The 19689-nt window shown below is 38.3% G+C and overlaps 1 protein-coding gene across 5 annotated transcripts in view; it reads right to left on the reverse strand.

Moving 5' to 3' along the window:
• Positions 1-1351: 1351 nt before the first annotated feature.
• The window catches only part of LOC126475060 (tripartite motif-containing protein 2-like), a 454750-nt gene continuing 436412 nt past the window's right edge, over positions 1352-19689 (reverse strand). For all 5 annotated transcript variants that reach the window (XM_050102612.1, XM_050102615.1, XM_050102611.1 and 2 more), the window contains exons 8-9: positions 3271-3421; positions 1352-3028 (exon numbers count right to left, since the gene is read on the reverse strand). In XM_050102612.1, the coding sequence (XP_049958569.1) occupies positions 2790-3028; positions 3271-3421 (390 nt within the window). In that variant the 3' untranslated portion in view covers positions 1352-2789. The remainder of the gene's footprint in view (positions 3029-3270; positions 3422-19689) is intronic.

The raw sequence follows: 19689 nt of genomic DNA on the forward strand, positions 1-19689 counted from the left end.
CCCCAGGGGTTTATGTTCAGAAAAAACTTTTTTGAAACAGTCAGTCTCATCTCACAGTCGACTCATTTAGTGTGTTACATTGACCAAACATTCCCTCGAGTTTGCGAACATTCAGTGCTGTCAGCTTACTAGAACAGAAATGGCAGGTATTTCGAAAGTTGGTTCTTTATGGAACCCTTATAACTTTGTGTCTTATTTCCTAATCTATTTCTCTCAGCATCGCCTGATTTGATTTGACTACATTCTATTACCCTTGCTTTACTTCGTTGGTATTCATCTCAAAGTCTTTCAAGACATCCTCCTCACACAGTTCTTTAATCTCCTTAATAAATTTTCAATAACGCTTATTTTTTTGAAGAGGGTTCACTTTGAGCAAAACAGTTTTTTTTTATTTTTATCCCCCAGACATGTTTTGTTGAAGTTCCAGAGTCATCAGTGGGTTTTTTATCGTCTTATTACCACATGCTTTGGACTTCACGGATTTTATGTAATTTAATGCACTTGTTTCATTTCACAGGAAATCCACAGCATGTGGATTTTGTGGATTTTATGTGATTTAATTCACTTGTTTCATTTCACAAGAAATCCACAGCATGTGGTAACAAGAAAACCACTAATGTTGCTGGAACTTCAGTGAAAAGTGTCTGGAGAATAAAAAAAGAGAAAAAAATTGTGTTTTACTTAAGGCAGATCATCTCCAACTACAAATCTATTTGCAAACAAACACAGGTAGAAGAGTTTCAACCTCAAGATGATCATTTCAATGACTCATGTGGGGAGCGAAGTCTCTGCAATAACTGTGGACTTTTTACTGTTTGCATACACAAAAAGTATAATAGTGACACAGGATTTCTTTTTCATAGCTCCAGCAATAAAGTGTTATTTCTCATTTGGTTACAACTAAAAGTTCTAACAAATGACTTTAACCTAACTTTTATGCAGGCATCAATATGTAAAGAGCAATATTAAAAATTAAAAGTGTTATCAATGTCAGTGACTGACAGAATAGCTCCTACAAAATTTAGCAAACTACTTTTACATTTTATTGTGGTAATTATAACACTGCTAAGAATGGTAAGTAGATAAATTTTTTTTGTTGTGGCCACAAGTGTGTATTAGCTGAAACTTTCCAACAGTCTTATCACCTCATTGTAAGAAAGACGAAGGAAATTTGCAGTGTAACTGTAAGTGACTTATAATGTGAATGTTTTTAATATATTTATATATTTTAACAGCTTGCATGCATAAAGAACAGTACTTCACAAAGGGCTGAAAGGAAGGCTAAAGAATGAAATACATAATTTTATACAATGTGAAATTTATTCAAGTATATTTTGTAAGAACAATCGACAAGATCACATATTAATATCACACGCTGAAACACAATGACATTTAGAATTAGGATGTACAGATTCTATGTACAGCTGTTAATAGAAAACAAAATCAGTCTTAATGAAAAGAAACACTTTCTCTGATAAGTTATTTACAAGTACACAAATGTACAGACTATTAATATACATCTTCAAAAGGACAAACAAAAATATAATAAGGGTATTCTCTGAGATACAGTTCTGTAAACGATTGTCATTCTGAAGCATTCTCGAAGATTAAACAGTGCAAAGACAAAATTTTAAAAAATTACACAATACGCCTCCGGGCCATCAGCATAAGCAGTGGATACTTCCTTGAGTTAATCAGTTAGCACCTGAATGTTATCGACATATTCTACAAAGATAGATATTAGTTTGTTGCATACATACTGCTTGTATTTCTGCCACAGTCAGACCTTCCTCAGAATATATGCAACATTTCATGTCTTAATGATGCTGGCAGCAGACGTATTAATGGGTATTGAACAGACTTGTCACATAGTGCTGGTTTTATGTTAAATGAGTTATTTTACAACTAATAGAAGAAAACAAGGTTTTTTGGGGGGAGATTTCACAGTGCCACTTGTTACATTTAAAAATAGTATTTTTTAGCTGAAAAAATTCACCAGTGTAATTTTTCTCTCAAAGCTATTTGTAAAGAGGCATGAATTGGACACATAATGAATTTCCCTATTAGTTACGGTAGTATCATCCCCTCAGTGTAAAGGAAATTAAGTTATAGAACTGAAAGCATTTTTTTCTAAATTAACCTGCCTATAAAAGAGTAACATTTACAGAGGAAGTCTTGCTTACAATATAGCATTAATTATGTGCAAAAGCACTAAGAGCTAACAGGAAGATTCATGTACTTCCACACTGGTATACTGCTGTTCTTATAGAAACTCAGAGGCTAACATACCTATAAATTATGTGACCTGGCAGTCACACAATTTTATTATCTTCTAAATTTCGCAGAAATATTGCCTTTAGAAATTAGAAAGGCAATTTGTAATTTTGTCAAAATAAATTACTGCTTCAGAAGTGACACTAAAGTTGGCTACTGTACACTGTATAGTACAAATTGAAGAGACTAGCTGAGAACTGAAATTATACATAGCCAAACTTCCTCTTCAGTGTGATGCCGAGTACTTGGTACTACTGACAAAATACTATTCCGTAATCTAATCTAAAGATGATGATGGTAATAAATTTTGATCTATTTTAAATGTAATGATCATGTGCAATAAACCAATGGAACTGTGACATTAAATCTCTATGCAGCTTTTGAAAATTTGTCCATAGTAATGAGTATTCTACTCATCCTTGTGAATTAAAAAAAATGCAAAAACTGAAGAGGGTATTTTTCAATGAACACATGCAGTTGTTGTTCAAAAACTTGTGCTAATGTTCCTGACAATATTACCAGTATCTGTATTTCTTGACACAATCATTGCCCAAATCAACGACAATGACATGAAAGTCACTGGTAACTGCCATGCCACTGGGTCTTTTCAGTCTAGACTCGTGAGAATCTATAGTTGAAACTAAGGTACCATCACTGAATCTCAGCACCTGAACATAGTTTCGATTTTTTTCCGACCGTGTAGCAATTATGTGATTGTGGGCATCAACGACAATCCCACCATATCTTCCACGACCTGTAAAAGATAAATGTAAAAAATATAAATATACAGTTAATAGGAGGCTGTATGTATATTATATTGTGATTTAATGGTTATCTTAGAAAATAACACCAATATAATATGAAGCTGGATGGGCACACACTTATTCACTATAAATTTGGCAGTACTAATATAAGTATATGAGATGGTCCTGTTTTGCTAAAGAAATGCTTCCTTTTTTCTAGCAATATTGTGCATACAGTGATCTACATGCTAACCTTTGCCCTCAGGGTAGAGCTCCTCCATGAAATCACCTTTTGCTGAGAACACTTGGATTCTTGAGTCTGCAACAATGATTTCTCCATTCTGACCAACAGTCACAGAGGAGATTAAATTGAAGTAACCTCTCTGACTGCCCTTCTTTCCAACCTGTCAAATGAAAGAAAATTTAAGTGTGGATGCACAAAATTGTTTACCAGCCATAAAAAGTTAAATTTCTAAGTTTTTTTTTTTTTTTAAATAATGTTCAGGGACAAGTATGCTTTTACATAATAGATCCAAACAGAAACTTGCCAAATAACCTTCCCAAAGTGAAGTATCTATTGTAGACAGTTCTAATTTTGTTGTTTTAATGGCAGATAGTTGTAATTCGAATAGCTTGGAAAAATTATTCTCTGTTTAAAAGTAAAAGGGTCTTCATAACAGATTTTGCTATTTTAGATTTTGAAACAACATTTTATATGTCGAGAATTTTAATTCTTAATATAATAGTATCCAGATTATTGTTACAGCTATGCAATTAATAATTCCTGTTCAGTTTTTAACAGGTGACAAGCAGAAAACAACTTTCTATAGTAATAAATTGAAAGTTAATGGTTACTTCATTTTATACATATATTACATATGATACATGTTCTTGAAAATTTCCCTTGTTGTTGTTTGTATAGTATTTTCAGAATTTCCGAGAATGAACACTAAATAGCTCCACTGTGTATAATATTCACTATGACACTATTAAATAATTTGTTGCCAGATATGTCTGACAGGAAAACCTCAAACTGTGAGTGAAGAATTTAAATGCAAGCTTTTGGTAAATGTTGTAAACATGTTAAGGAACAATACAATTTTGTAGTATTTAAGACTTAAACATTTACATTGAAAGAAATCGAAATTTTCTTACTTCACTCATCAGGATCCTGCTTAACTGCATTTACTGTCATATTTGGTCTTATCAATTCTGCTACCTCTCCTCCCCCTCCCCCTCCCCCAAAAAACCTCTAACTCCTTTCTGATTAAGCAAAATTGTTTTTGTTGTTCATCTGATGATGTAGCACTGTCAATGGCAGTGAGACTGGTGACATTATCAGGAATTATGATGACAGGGTCCCAGGAATAGGAAAGCATTTCTTAATGTAAAAAAAAAAATTGATGTTTAAGGAGGCGTTATTAGTTTAGACTTATGGAAAAGGATTTCAGTTTAATGCGAAATGAGAAACTATGGTAGTATAATTCATTACTCTTACCACAGCTTTTATCACTGCTATCCTCCGCTAGTTCCATTGTAATTGGTACTGACTAAAATATCCACATAGTACGAAAAGGGTAATAGGCTCTGCAATATAACAAAATGCAGTACACAATGTTCTTGCACCCCTTGCTGAGCATGGTAACTTACAATGCCAGATTCATTAAGTAGTGGCCTTTCAAATATATAGTTGGTCATGAAATATTTCATGTGCAAATTCCGAAAGAGAGGAAGTGGCTTGACCTCTAAAACAAACCTAATGTAACAGTTACCATTCTAGTATTCTCAGTACATACACTGGTGAGCCAAAATATTATGATTGCCACCTTATTTGCTCGTTGGTCCACATTTGGACTGCAATACAGCAGTGATTCTGCACAGCATAGATTCGAAAAGTCCTTGGTACTTACTGCAGGTATGTGGCACGAAATGTCTATGCACAGGTCTCACAATTCCCAAAAACTACGAGCCAGTGGTTTATGGAACAGTGTGTGACCGAAGTAGATGATGTGAACACTGCAGTTTGTGGAAGGGTAAGAATTTGTCTCCATCAACACAATCAGTAACAAATTTAAAACAAGCTTCAACAACTTGTGTCCAGACTGACTTCAATAAGAGCCTCCAAGAATGTCAAACACAAGTAGTACAGTGTCCATAAAAAAATATCACTAGCTCCAGTACCCATATGCCAACCTAAAAGACACAGAAACTAGAATGAACAACAGAAGCTTGATACACTATGAATGATAAATATGATTGCTTCACATGAAACACTACTGTTCTTCAGAAGGCGAAGATGAACAGTATAGAAGCCACCGCCTTCAGTCAAAAACTGAGATGGAAATGAGCATCTCCAAGAGATGAGAGAAAAAAAGACTTCTTCCACAAATTTTGTTCAGTAAGGTGAACACAAGTAGAAGCCCTCATGATGCTCCTATCAAGTGCTAAAAGGATGAATTCCAGAAGATCGTACTTGGTGGTACACATGCACTGCTAACTCATGAACTGCAATGCAGTAGAAGTGTGTGCGATTGCGAGGGAAATTTTCACTGAATTTGAACTTAGTGCATAATTTCACAAATGTCTGTAAAATCAAAAGGAGAATTTAAAGACCATTATCACTGAAGCACATAATGGCAATTGACAAACTGTCATTGTCATAAGTGGCTTCATGATAAATGTAAACATATCCACTGTTCAGAACTGGGAAATCCAATAAAATACAAGCATTGCTTATGAAAGACAAGGTTCCTGGTTGGAATTCCAGTTTGGCAAACTATTTATTCTGCCTGAAAATTTGAAAACATAAACTACGTAAAAACATTTTCTCTCTTTTTCCATCTCCACAATCTTTAATGTGATCATTTGTTTATAATCATAAACCCAAACTGAGGTTTGAAATTGATTCTTGTCAAGTACATTGGTGTTAAATTTTCACTAGTGTTAGTTTTTACATTATAGCAAAATTTCCTCTTGAAAGGTGATCATTTGAGATAAAGGATACAATAAATCTTTCTATGACCTTTGCCTTTGCTTTTATCTTACTCTTTATATTCTGTTAGGAAACGTTAATGTCAGTGCCTGTGAAATAAATGGCATACAGACACATTATTAAACAGTCTGGTTATTGTTCAGATCTACCCATCTCTCCTTAACATAAAGGGCATTCCAAACATCCTTCAATCCCAGAAACCAACCAACCAAACACATAGGGTCAAAACATTACAGATGATAGAGATTCCTAAACTGAGTACTTCAAGATGAGGCATAAAATGTTCAGAAATTAATATTTTTATTTTTATGTACAACTTACACCTTGCTGCAACAGCTGCTGTTTACAGCAACTGTTCAAAGTGACACCCAAGTTTTAATGCTTTCATTACAATGGTGCATAAAATTTTATGCACACTATGTTAATTATTCCTGTTGTCTGTTGTGCAAATAGACAAGTGCTTATGATCCTACCGACTGGTTCCTTATCAGCTTTTACTAGTTTGCATCCACTAAAACTTCATCTAACACTGTACAAAATTTTTTTATTAGAGAGATTCAGCAGTTGCACTAGCCATGGAACGGGGAATTTTTATTACTCCAGATGTGGCAATCGTGCTTATGAAACCACTATCATCATTTAAAGAGATATCACATGATTCTCTGTAGGTGAAACCGAATTCTGGACTCAAAACCACCTTAACCTAGTGCTTGCACTCATTCTTTATTATAGTTGTGTAATTGCTGCTCTGCCAGTGGCCTCCACACTACTTCTTCTTCTGTAGTGGTCAATCCAAGAATTGGTTTGCAACAGCTACAATGGCAGCCTGTCTCCATTCTGTGAGTCTTTCATCTTTTCTCTTCATTTCTTTATAGGTGTTACATCCCGCATCTTTCACGATTTGACCCATGTACCTCAGCCATGGTCTTCCTCTTCGTCTTTTTCCCTCCACACTACATTCTTCTAAATGTGCATGCTGCTGCAAAATTGGTGCTTATTGACGAATCTGCTCCCATATGATCAAACAATATTCCCTCAAAATCTGAAGTATCATTTCTTTCTTGAGATCTTGACCAGCCTTCTGTGGCTTGAATGATCCAATGTCTCCCAAGTTCCTATGGATGAAAATAAAAATTGCTTCCAATTGAGATGACACTTGTTGTGAAACTTTTTCTGTACACTCTTTCACCTTCCCAGACACTACATCCTGTTGTAGCATATAATAAAGGCATGTCTGCAAATTCCTGTAATGATTAATATTCTGTCTTTGAACTGTGGACAGCTCTACTACAAACACATCACAGATGATTGTATATTGTTTTTAAAGTCAGCTTAATCAGTGTCACTGAAGCATTTACAAATATTTGCCTCACATTTGTTGTCCCTTGAATATCTTGAATCAAATCAAATTCCATGGTTACAATCGGTTCCTCATTTGAGAATATGCAATTTAAGATACTGTGCTTTATTACTATTATTATTTTCCATTGAGAAAGTAATTTGTGTAAAATAATACATTACAAGACATTATTTCTGAGGCTTTTCTATTGAGTTAGGCCTGCTGCAAGACATTTTCCAACTTTGTTTACTAAGACATTACTGCACTTAGAGCAGAATTTCACGAATTCAAGAGAATCATCAAAATTTATTTTTTTGTTTCCTTTTGTTGTAAAGAACTTCAAGTTTTTCCGCACTCTTGCCAGCTACTATTTCTAGTAAAGTCAATGAATGTGTGGCAACTCGAGATAGACCCACTGGAAAACTTGTATAACATACCAGAATGTAAATTTTAAAAAAAGTTCATATGTTCAGTATATGTTAATTAACCTTGCTGAAAGTCATTCTGTAGGCAGATGTTCAGCATGTATGTCTCTGCTATAGAATTTTTTACTACGGAGACTTGAGTATAAGTTTTAATTACAAGTGAACCAATAGGCCTATTGCAGAATGAGTTATACCATTATTTTTCTTGTTTTATTCTTTTTTAGACTAGATGGAGCAATTTGGTTTTAAAGTTAAATATAAATATTTAACTTCTAGTTTGTTCTAAGCATTGTCTGGTTTTCTTCGCTGTGAACTGCTCGCTTCGAAACTATATAGCTTGAAATATATTTGTCCGATGTTTATGAAATTTTAATAGGTTGTAAGCATATATATCGGCAGCGGAAGTCTCATATTACAGAGTTTTTCAGTCAACAAAAAGAAAAAGTTCTTATCATTTTTTTTCTCTGCCCAGAATGAACATAAAACAGAAAGCACAGATTTTTTGAAGATCTCTTTTGTTGTTGTAAGAAGCTGCAACTGCTGTGACCGTACAGTGCAACATGCATTTTATAATAGTGGTATTTAAGACTGTTTCTGTGTGTACTGGACTGTGGGAATAACAGTGGGCTTAGTGATGGAATCTGACACTATCTTGCTACACACAGGAAAAACATTTTCCAACAACCTGGGATTTCATGGCAGCAACGCACTCATTTTCACAGCCATGTACACTGTTAATCACGGGGTCCAGCACACACAGAACCATACCTTAAGTATCACTCTTTATAAAATCCATATTGCACTGTACAGTCACAGTGGTTGTAGCTTCTCACAACTACAAAAGAGACCTTCAAAGAAAATGCACACTTTCTGTAAATGTTTATCCTGGGCTGAGAAAAAGTTACTTGAGAAAAATCATAAGAACTTCTTTGTGAGAGACTGAAAACTTCTCTAACTTGAGATTTCCACTACCAATATCTGTGCCTATAACCTATTGAAATTTTATTAACATTGGGCTAATACATTTCAAGCTACATAGTTTTCAAATGAGAAGTTCATAGCAAAGACGCCAGAATTGGACAATCCTTAGTACCCCTGGAATCCTTACCCAATCTGTTACCGCGGAAACCATCCTCATAACCATTGATGCCACTTCCTTAACATTTCGCACGTCCAGGGCCTCGCTGCGATGGAGCACTTCCTTTCATGCTGATCACCTAAAACCTCTTTCCTCATTACCTTAGCCAGCTTCATCCTGACTCACAACGTCTTCACTTTTGAAGGCCAGACATACCAACAATTAAAGGGAACAGCCATGGGTACCAGGATGGTCCCCTTGTACGCCAACCTATTTATGGGTCGCTTAGAGGAAGCCTTCTTGGTTACCCAGGCCTGCCAACCCAAAGTTTGGTACAGATTTATTGATGACATCTTCATGATCTGGACTCACAGTGAAGAAGAACTCCAGAATTTCCTCTCCAACCTCAACTCCTTTGGTTCCATCAGATTCACCTGGTCCTACTCCAAATCCCACGCCATTTCCCTTGACGTTGACCTCCATCTGTCCAATGGCCAGCTTCACAAATCCGTCCACATCAAACCCACCAACAAGCAATAGTACCTCCATTATGACAGCTGCCACCCATTCCATACCAAACGGTCCCTTCGCTACAGCCTAGCTCTGTGGCAAATGAATCTGCTCCAGTCCTGAATCCCTGAACCATTACACCAACAACCTGAAAACAGCTTTCACATCCCGCAACTACTCTCCCGACCTGGTACAGAAGCAAATTACCAGAGCCACTTCCTCATCCCCTCAAACCCAGAACCTCCCACAGAAGAACCCCAAAAGTGCCCCGATACTTTCCGGGACTGGATAAGACTCTGAATGTGGCTCTCCAGCAGGGATACGACTTCCTCAAATCCTGCCCTGAAATGAGATCCATCCTTCATGAAATCCTCCCCGCTCCACCAAGAGTTTCTTTCCACCGTCCACTTAACCTTTGTAACCTCTTGGTTCATTCCTATGAAATCCCCAAACCACCTTACCTACCCTCTGGCTCCTACCCTTGTAACAGCCCCAGTGTAAAACCTTTCCCATGCACCCTCCTACCACCACCTACTCCAGTCCTGTAACCCGGAAGGTGTACATGATCAAAAGCAGAGCCACTTGTGAAAGCACCCACGTGATTTACCAACTGACCTGCCTACACTGTGAAGCTTTCTATGTGGGAATGACCAGCAACAAACTGTCCATTCACATGAATGGACACAGGCAGACAGCGTTTGTTGGTAATGAGGATCACGGCCATCACATCTTGGCACAGTCTTACACCGTCCGGGTTATCTGGATACTTCCCACTAACACCAACCTATCAGAACTCCGGAGATGGGAACTTGCCCTTAAATATATCCTCTCTTCCCGTTACCCACCAAGCTTCCACCTCCGCTAATTTCAAGTTGCCGCCGCTCATACCTCACCTGTCATTCGACAACATCTTTGCCTCTGTACTTCTGCCTCAACTGACATCTCTGCCCAAACTCTTTGCCTTTACGTATGTCTGCTTGTGTCTGTATATGTGCGGATGGATGTGTGTGTGTGTGTGTGTGTGTGTGTGTGTGTGTGTGTGTGTGTGTGTGTTAGTGTCTCTATCAACATACCAATGCTTTCATTTGTTAAGTTACATCATCTTTGTTTTTAGATATATTTTTCCCACGTGAAATGTTTCCCTCTATTACATACTATGAGAAATATTGATATAACTCATTTTACAATAGGCCTCTTCATTTGCTTGTAATTAAAGTTGAAACTCTAGTCTCCATAATAAAAAAATCTGATGGTAGTCATTTAGTTGTGTGAGTAGCTCTACAAAACAATGTTGTGCTCTTCCGCAATTACTTCCTCACTAACATTTTATTTTCGTACATGTTATCATTTTTATTATCTACAAATAGAGCAGATACATTACATGGTTGTACACTAATCGTAATTGTTTACAGCTTTTCAAGCTGTGCACAAAGCATGTACAGGCTGAGGTCTGCTGTTTCTATTACAGGACTCCTACAAATGTCATGTAGATCAGAGCTCCTTTGGGAGGACATAACAAGTATTTCCTTTAAGACTGGAAAGTTGCTTCAGATCCTCTTGGTCGAAACTTGAATCGGTTTCATTCAGAAAGACATCAAGAATTTCAGACAATAGTTCCTCAGGAACAGACTGTCTTTCTGTGTGTTTCAACCTCTCTTGGCATTATTTTTTGCCATGAGAATCGCTCAGATTTCTCTAGCTGCATTAACACCTTGAATTTGTAGAGATCTGGCCAGTTCTTTGGATGCTCCATACACACCATATTAAGGGAAAAAAAAAATCTCAAACTGCTTCGCATAGTTCCACAGGACAGAATGTCCTTTGTGTGATAGCACTCTCTGCATTCAATACTTTGGTTTTGACCCCAGATGGTAGGAAAACATATTTGTATGTATTCTTCCTTTTTTGGATTCCACAATTATATTTGAGACACCTTTCACAGTTACCTAGACATCACACAATGGAACACAGCATCTTGAAACTTCATGTAGTGTTAGACTAAACAATGATTGCTGCAGTTGATGTAATAGGTCTTTGGCTGGTCTTTAAGATGGATTTCTTTCACACTTTTGTTCCATCCAGGCATACTAGCTGGACCACCAAAAGAATGGGCAAGTAGAAACTAATTTCCCAGTGAGAGCCTTAGAAGGATGTATTTGTTGATAATGTTTGTGCCCTGGAGTCAGCCCCACTGCATAAACCCAGACAAAGATCTTTTACATGGAGCATCTCTGGTTCAACACCAAGTACACAAAGAGTGAACTGCTCCTGGAGCCATGTCCATTGTCAAATCTGCAGTAATTCCGTAAAACTAGGAACTTTTTATTTGCTGCACAATGTCTCATGCGAGCCATAGTTTCCAGTATTTCATTTTGTATCTCTGGCACTAGCCTAGTGTCGCAGCTCTTCAGCCAGATCTTCAGTTCTGGCACATCATGCTTCTTCTCTTCAAGAACCGTAATGACGTTTCCCGTATTCATTTCATGAATTTCATGATATGTCAGTGTGTTTCCTGTCCAGTTGGTCAATGACATCTATGGTAGTTTCACACTGCTGAAAAATTTGACAGGATCTCAGTGAAAAAGACTCTTCTCGTGTACTTTGAACTTTTCTGTCACTTTCTCCAATTACGGAAATCATCTTTTCTTGTTTTTAAAAAGGCTTTCCTTTGTATGGTTTTGTATTAATTACTACATGGATATACCTAATGCAGTCTTAGCAAAGAACATTGTTGCTCTTTTGCTCATAATGATGCCAAAAGTAGGACACAAACCATTCCAGTTTACGAGATTCCTTTGTGGAAACTCATGATAGGCCAAGACAGAATGTAGTTGGAGTTATAACATGTTTAACATTGTCAGGTAGTAGCTTCAAGGATGTGACAGTTTGATTTAGTTATAAGTGATGTTCGACCAAAATATTAATCACATAATTGCTGACTTACAATATTATTTTTATCATTGGCTCCGCCTGCAAATCATGTACATCCCTAAGTGAAACAGAACTGTATCTTCTCATTCCACCTTCCCAGCACCTTTGAAGTGGGGGTATGTTCACCAATTTCATTTGTTCACAATTACTATTTATATTAGTTGTTATTTCCTTACTTTCAGTATGAGCCTGAATATCTATTATCTATTCTGTCTGAATAGATCAGGATCTCTTAGATAAACTCAGCAACAATAAGGCCTCTCAAAGAGTAGCCAATCATGTCATCTTTTGAGTTTTCCAACTCAGGTACATGTAACTTTTTGACACATGCAGTAAGTACAACATTTAAAATCAGCTTATTTATACACTATCTGATCAAAAGTATTTTGGCACCCCTATGTAATGCAGGATTTACCACTAGATGTCACAAGAGACACACCCACCGGTATAAAAGGAGGTGGGGAGTGGTGGTGGTGGTGGTGGTGGTGGTGGTGGTGGTGGTGGTGGTGGTGGTTAGTGTTTAACGTCCCGTCGACAACGAGGTCATTAGAGACGGAACGCAAGCTCAGGTTAGGGAAGGATTGGGAAGGAAATCGGCCGTGCCCTTTCAAATGAACCATCCTGGCATTTGCCTGAAACGATTTAGGGAAATCACGGAAAACCTAAATCAGGATGGCCGGAGACGGGATTGAACCGTCATCCTCCCAAATGCGAGTCCAGTGTGCTAACCACTGCGCCACCTCGCTCAGTGAGGTGGGGAGTATTGGGTTGTCAGTAGAGAAGCAGTGACAGTACAGCTCAGTGACCTTGAACAAGTTTTAGTCACTGGATGTTACCTGAGTGACAAATCTATCAGGGACATTTCAGCCCTTTTAAAGCTGGCCAGTTGACTGCTTGTGATGCAATTGTAAAGCAGAAATGCAAGGGAACATCAACAGCTAAACCAAGAGGGTGGTTGTAAAAAAATCACATGAAGTCATTGGAAGGAATCATTTGCACCAGTGCATGATGGGATTGACGACTGGGTGTGAATAAGGAGGAACCTGGGGTAGGGAGGGATATTATGGTGGGGGTGGCGGACAGTGAAATGCTGCAGGCTAGGCAGAGAGGCAGAGGGTAGGAGAGAGGTAGGGGGGGGGGGGGGGGGGGGGGGGGAGCGGAAAAGGAAGAGAGTGCGAGTGTGCGCGCTCGTGCCTTTTCTAATATTGTTACATTTCATCCTGGATTTTCCATTGTTTGAAGGACTCATTTCGGTGCTTTGAGCTGCTAAGCTAGAACAATGAGTGTGAGCAGGGGTATAAAAAGAATAAATGGGGTAGAATGGCTGAGCAGCTCTCCATAAGCCACACATTTCCACTGTCAGTGCTAAGTGATGCTTGAGGTGGTATAAAGAGAGAAACCACTGGACAGTGGAACACAGGAAACAAGTGGTCAATCCTGCTATACACTGTGGCAATCTGAGGAAAGGATTTGGGTTTCACGAGTGCCTGAAGAACATAACTTGCCATCAGTGTAGTACCAACAGTGAACTACAGAGGTGTTAATATTACAGTACGAGTGTGTTTTTTTGTGGTTACGGTGTGATCTGCTTGTTGTGCATATGAAAATGCTAAATATGGTGGGATGTGAACATATTTACAGCATTGTGTACTGTGTACAGTAGAACTGTTCGGAGGTGATGTTTGTATCAGCAAGAGAATGACTTTTTCCTTAAATGATGTTTATGAGGCACTCGCTTACAGACAGTAACATTCCTGAAATGGACTGGCCTGCCCAGAGTCCCAACCTGAAGCCAATGGAAGTTCTTTGCAATGAGTTAGAACATTGATTTCACTCCAGACCCCAGCATCCAACATCACTAGTCCTCTGGGCAGTGGGTAGCACAGCGGTTAACACACATGGCTCACATTCGGCAGGATGACAGTTTAAACCCACATCCCGCCATACTGATTTAGATTTTCCACGAGTTCCGTAAATCAATGAAGGCAAATATTGGGATGGTTCCTATGAGAGGGCACAACTAGTTTCCTTCTCCATCCTCCCCTAATCCGAGCGTGTTTTCTGTCTCTAATTATCTCACTGTTCACGCAATGTTAAACACTAATCTCGTGCTCCTCTGGTTTTGGCTCTTGAGGAAGAGTAGGGTGCCATTCCTGCACACACATACAGACAGCTCATTGAAAGTGTCTCCAGCGGATTTCAAGCTGTCAAAAGTGAAGGCTGAATGCATCCCATATTAGTGTCCACCAATAATTGTCTGGATACATTTGATGACACAGTGACCCTATCTGTTAAACCAAATGATTACAATGACAGCAGACCTTCTATAAGACCAGAGAGGTGTGTTTTAACACCTCTGGACTTTGCAGATTCCATAGTAAGATGGAAAGGGATCGTCAAAGTTGTAATACTTGCATTTATTCAATATGCTTGCCCATATGGCTGTATTTTGAAGATTTACTAGCTCACATTTAGCTTCAAAATACATAAATCCCATCATCAGGCGACTACAATTAGAAAGTACAGCCTCACCCCCTTTAAAAAAAAAGAGGCTCAAGTTTATGTTTTTATAGACTGACAATGTAATGACCTCATAATATGATTTAGTAATGTTTTTAAATATATATGTATGTATGTATGTATGTATGTTTTGAGGCACCGACACCATGTGTTCCTTTACTTGTCGATGCCAGAGGACGGGATTTAAGTATCATGTTGTCAGTGGAAAGTGAAATATCATCTTAAAAACCCACAGCTGTATGGACAAATGAATTGAATAAATATAATATGCTGTATAGTGGAAAGTTTGCTCTAATTTGATGTTGTGGTGTTGCTGGTGAGAGAGAGAGAGAGAGAGAGAGAGAGATAGTGTGTCCATGTTTCATACCTTATGTGAAGTAAATGTAAAGGTTAAGACTGATACAACACTTATGAAGCCTTGAATGGTTAATCATTTAAAGTGTACAGGGTTTCTAACTCTGCAACCTCGTATTTCTGAAATGAAATAAAATGTGAAAAATACAGTTGGCCAGGGACGCACCTAGGTCAGGGGATCATACAATTGGCATGAATGCACACCCCATATAAGTGGCACATGTATGTTTTTTTGTTGAAGTGAAAAGTTGAGGTACAATTAGTGACAGTGGACTTAGTTTCGCTGTTCTAAATCTCATACTTTCTGAATTGTTTGGACTTTAAAGAATGGCAATGGTGCCTTAGTTTCTGTTGTATTGCACAATGCAAAAGTTGCCTGGACAGTTCTGAAACCTGCTGTAAGCAGAGCAATATCAGTATGCACATTATACATTCATTGTTCAGTCCACTAGCATATCATGATCAAATCTACTGGACTGCTGGTGTTGTCAAACAGGGAAATAAACTGCAATGCATTTTAAATTTGAGTAGATATTGCTCTCTATGCTCTGGTGTGGCTTTTTACATTTGCTTTCATTTTGTCGATAAGCCAGTCTTCAATAATGAAGAAAAACTACATATTATACGAAGTGCAGTTAGAAAAAAACAGGACTGATGCTGGAAAAAACATTTATTTACAATTTCATGTTATCTCCTTCAACGTACTCTCCTCCTCGGTCTCTACACCGCTCCATACGAATTTTCCACTGTTCATAGCAATGCTGCAGATCATTTTCGGTAAGTCCATACATTACTTCCGTCGCTTTTTCTTTTACTGCTTCAACAGTCTCAAATCTAGTTCCTTTCAAAGCTGACTTGACTTTAGGGAAAAGAAAAAAGTCACAGGGGGCCAAATCAGGTGAGTAGGGTGGATGATCTAAGATGGGAATGTTGTGTTTTGCCAAAAAACGTCTTCACTGACAACGCACTGTGAGCTGGGGCATTGTCTTGGTGAAGGATCCATGACTTTTTTCTCCACAAATCGTTCCGTTTTCTCCGTACTCGCTCACGTAGGGTAGCCAGGACGCTAATGTAGTAATGCTGATTCACTGTTTGTCCCTCTGGTACCCAATCAATGTGCACAATCCCTTTGATGTCAAAAAAAAAAAAACAATCATCATTGCCTTGAATTTCGATTTTGACATTCGTGCTTTTTTTGTCGTGGAGAACCAGGAGTTTTCCAATGCATCGATTGGTGTTTAGTTTCGGGATCGTAAGTAAAAAACCACGATTCATCGCAAGTAATAACATTTTGTAAGAAGGTGGGATCACTTTCAATGTTTTCCAGGATGTCAGAACAAATCATTCTTCGGCGTTCCTTCTGTTCAATTGTGAGACACTTTGGAACCATTTTTGAACACACTTTGTTCATGTTGAAACTTTCATGAAGAATCTGCCTAACACTTTCCTTGTCAACTCCTGTTAACTCAGACACTGCTCTGATTGTTAAACGGCGATCTTGTCGAACAAGTTTACCAATTTTTTCAATGTTTGCATCAGTTTTTGCTGACAATGGTCTGCCAGTGCGAGTGTCATCACTGGTGTCTTCGCGGCCATCTTTAAATCGTTTAAACCACTCAAACACTTGTGTTCGCGATAAACAATCATCGCCGTACACTTGTTGTAACATGACAAATGTTTCACTTGCAGATTTTCCTAGTTTGAAACAAAATTTGATGTTAACACGCTTTCTGTACACTCAACATTTTCCGACGCACAGACAAAACGTCAACTACTTAAAACAGACGCCACGGGCAGACTGAGTGCAGGAGGCAGATGAAACTCTAGCAGTAGGCGGAGCGAGAGTCACGTGACAGGCCACGCGACTTTCAGCCTTATTGCATTCGTTTTATTGTTTCACCAGTACTAGTCCGGTTTTTTTCTAGCCACACCTCGTATTAATGTACAGCATCTGTCACAGAAATGCAACGACCACTGTAGCACTTTACACTGAATACTATCCAGATTCATGGTGTTCTACCTTGTACCACTACAATGTCTCCATAAGTCTTGTGGAAACAGGCAGCTGGGCTGCCAGAAAGCATTAACTTACAAACACACCAACCAACAATGGGAACAAAATTGCTGTTCTGGCTATTGTAGTGCACAATCCTGAGGTGAGTGGTGTACAACAGATTGCACGTCGTGGTTCTGCAATAATCCATAGTAGTTTCTGGAGAATGTTGTACAGGCATACATTTCATATCTAAGTCCACCAAGAACTTTGAATCCCGCACAGCATTCTGTCATTTTGCACTTCAGCGGTTGCAAGTTAGTCTCAAATTCCTAAGTGACACATTGTTTATGGATGAAACTTCATTCACAAATCATGGTCATGTTATTCTGCAGAATGTTCACTACTGATCTGTGCAAAATCACCACTGGTTTAATGTGGTTGCTCATCATTAACAGTAGGGAGTCAATGTTTGGTGCGGAGTCCTTAGTAACCATATTTTAGGTCCCTATTTTTATCAGGGAACATGAAATGGACAGAAAGGTGCATCATTACTTCAATACAAATCTACTGCTTCTCACAGAGGATCTGGGACTGGAAACAAGTCTATCAATATGGTTTCAGCATTATGGATGCCCCATACACTATGTGTATGTTTCCAGAGAAGTTGTGGATGTTGCAGATGTTATGTTCCCAAATGGGTGGAGCTGTGAGCTGGCCAGCCCAATCCCCCAACTTGAAATCATTACATTTCTGTTCTGGGGTGCAGTGAAAATGTGTGTTCATGGTTCCCCGACGACACCAGAGAAAATTCAACTACGTATTACCACTGTGTGCGCAGTGCTGTCTCCAGAAACACAACAATCTGTGCAATACTCACTTGTTCACTGTTTCTTAAAGTATACTGTGGCAAACGATGTGCACTTCAAACACCTGTTGAAGGTTTTGTTTACGTAGATTGAAGTGGAGAGTGAAAATTTGTACTAAGGTTGCGAATTTAATCTCGTTCTCCTGCTTACTGGACAGGTGCGTTAGCCACTAAGCCACCTTATACAGTGGCTCACACAGCTTCATGGATTACCCTGGCATTCCTCCCTCCTTGAGCCAAATTCTCTCTGCTGCCCCAGTCTGCTTTAAATTTTCCCTTTCACGTGAAAAGAATTACCAAAGCTGTCCATGCTCTGGATTAGCACCTTAGCATTGAATGTAATCCAGCTTGAAACCTAGGTGCAGGTACTTACGGAAATGAAAGGACACAATTTCGGAGACTTTACTGGTCTCGTACAGATATGCTTTCATAACTTATCATGATTTTATGTAATGCTGAAGCAGTCAGTGAAAATTTGTACGAGGGCCAGGAATCGAACCTGGGTGCATTTGCCATCAAGATGTAACGCACAACCTTGAAGTTTCCAAGTCTTATCACTAAACTGTACCTCAGTTTTCATTTCAGAAAAAAACCACCTGTGCCATTTTAGTAAATAGGACTTTGTGTTGAAAGTCATGTTTATTTACTTTAATGGATTTTGCATTCCTGCCCATTGTGTGAGCTCTGGACATAGGTGCATCACTGGCCAGTTGCATTTTCACATTTTGTTTCAGTTAGGAAATATATGAGGTTGCAGAGTTATGTGGAACACTATGTGTATTGGTGTAATGTAAGTACCAGCTCTCACAAAAATACAAAATAGAAAAATGTAATTTAAGAATAGTACAGTGTCTATTACAGTGTTCAATTATTGTTACTCCTATGAAACTGAACAGGCACTTCATATGGGCATCTTTATTGGCGTTGTTATGTTATACAGTGCAAATGTGACTGTCAGACTGGAGACTGAATTGCTAATGTTATATTTTGGTAATGTAATTAATCATTAAAAGCTGGAAACTGATGCCTGTCACATTAACTTGATCTTGACTGCATATGATACAATATGTACAGTTTTACAGTACTGATGCACTATTCTACAACAATCATCAGTGTTTGAGAGTCCACTCACTGATTGTTTTGGCTGTTTTTCTTTACAGGCCACTACAAAATATCTTCAGAGAATGATAGGTGATAGTCAGGCAGACAATATTAGAGTTTTTCCAAGTCCTTGATTGTATTGGACTTAAGGCCTCAGATATAAAATGTGACTAATCAGTACAGTGATCATTGTAAAAGCAGTAATGCTACCATTTCTTGTGTTATTACAAACAGAGTGGTTGCTTTCCCTTGTCTTCCAATACTTAGAGTTTCTTCATAAATTCTTGTCTTTCTGTAGTGTGGCTGCCACCAAGACTACAAGTCTAGCATTTCAGTAACAGTAGTGTCTCTAACAATAAATTTACCTGTTTACAAACTTCTATGAACTGGCTCCGAGATATAACGCAGAGCACACAAATTGTCCTGTTTCCTTTGGTCCCTTTTTATGAAGCTGAAATCCCTGTCACAGGGTAAACAACTTTATTCTCTCACTGGAAATTGAGGTACAATTTTCCAGAATCAGCTAGGTGCAACAGAAGTCTGCTGGGACTGTGATTATTA

This window comes from Schistocerca serialis, chromosome 4 (genome assembly GCF_023864345.2).
Source record: "Schistocerca serialis cubense isolate TAMUIC-IGC-003099 chromosome 4, iqSchSeri2.2, whole genome shotgun sequence".
In the NCBI taxonomy this organism is placed as follows: Eukaryota; Metazoa; Arthropoda; class Insecta; order Orthoptera; family Acrididae; genus Schistocerca; species Schistocerca serialis.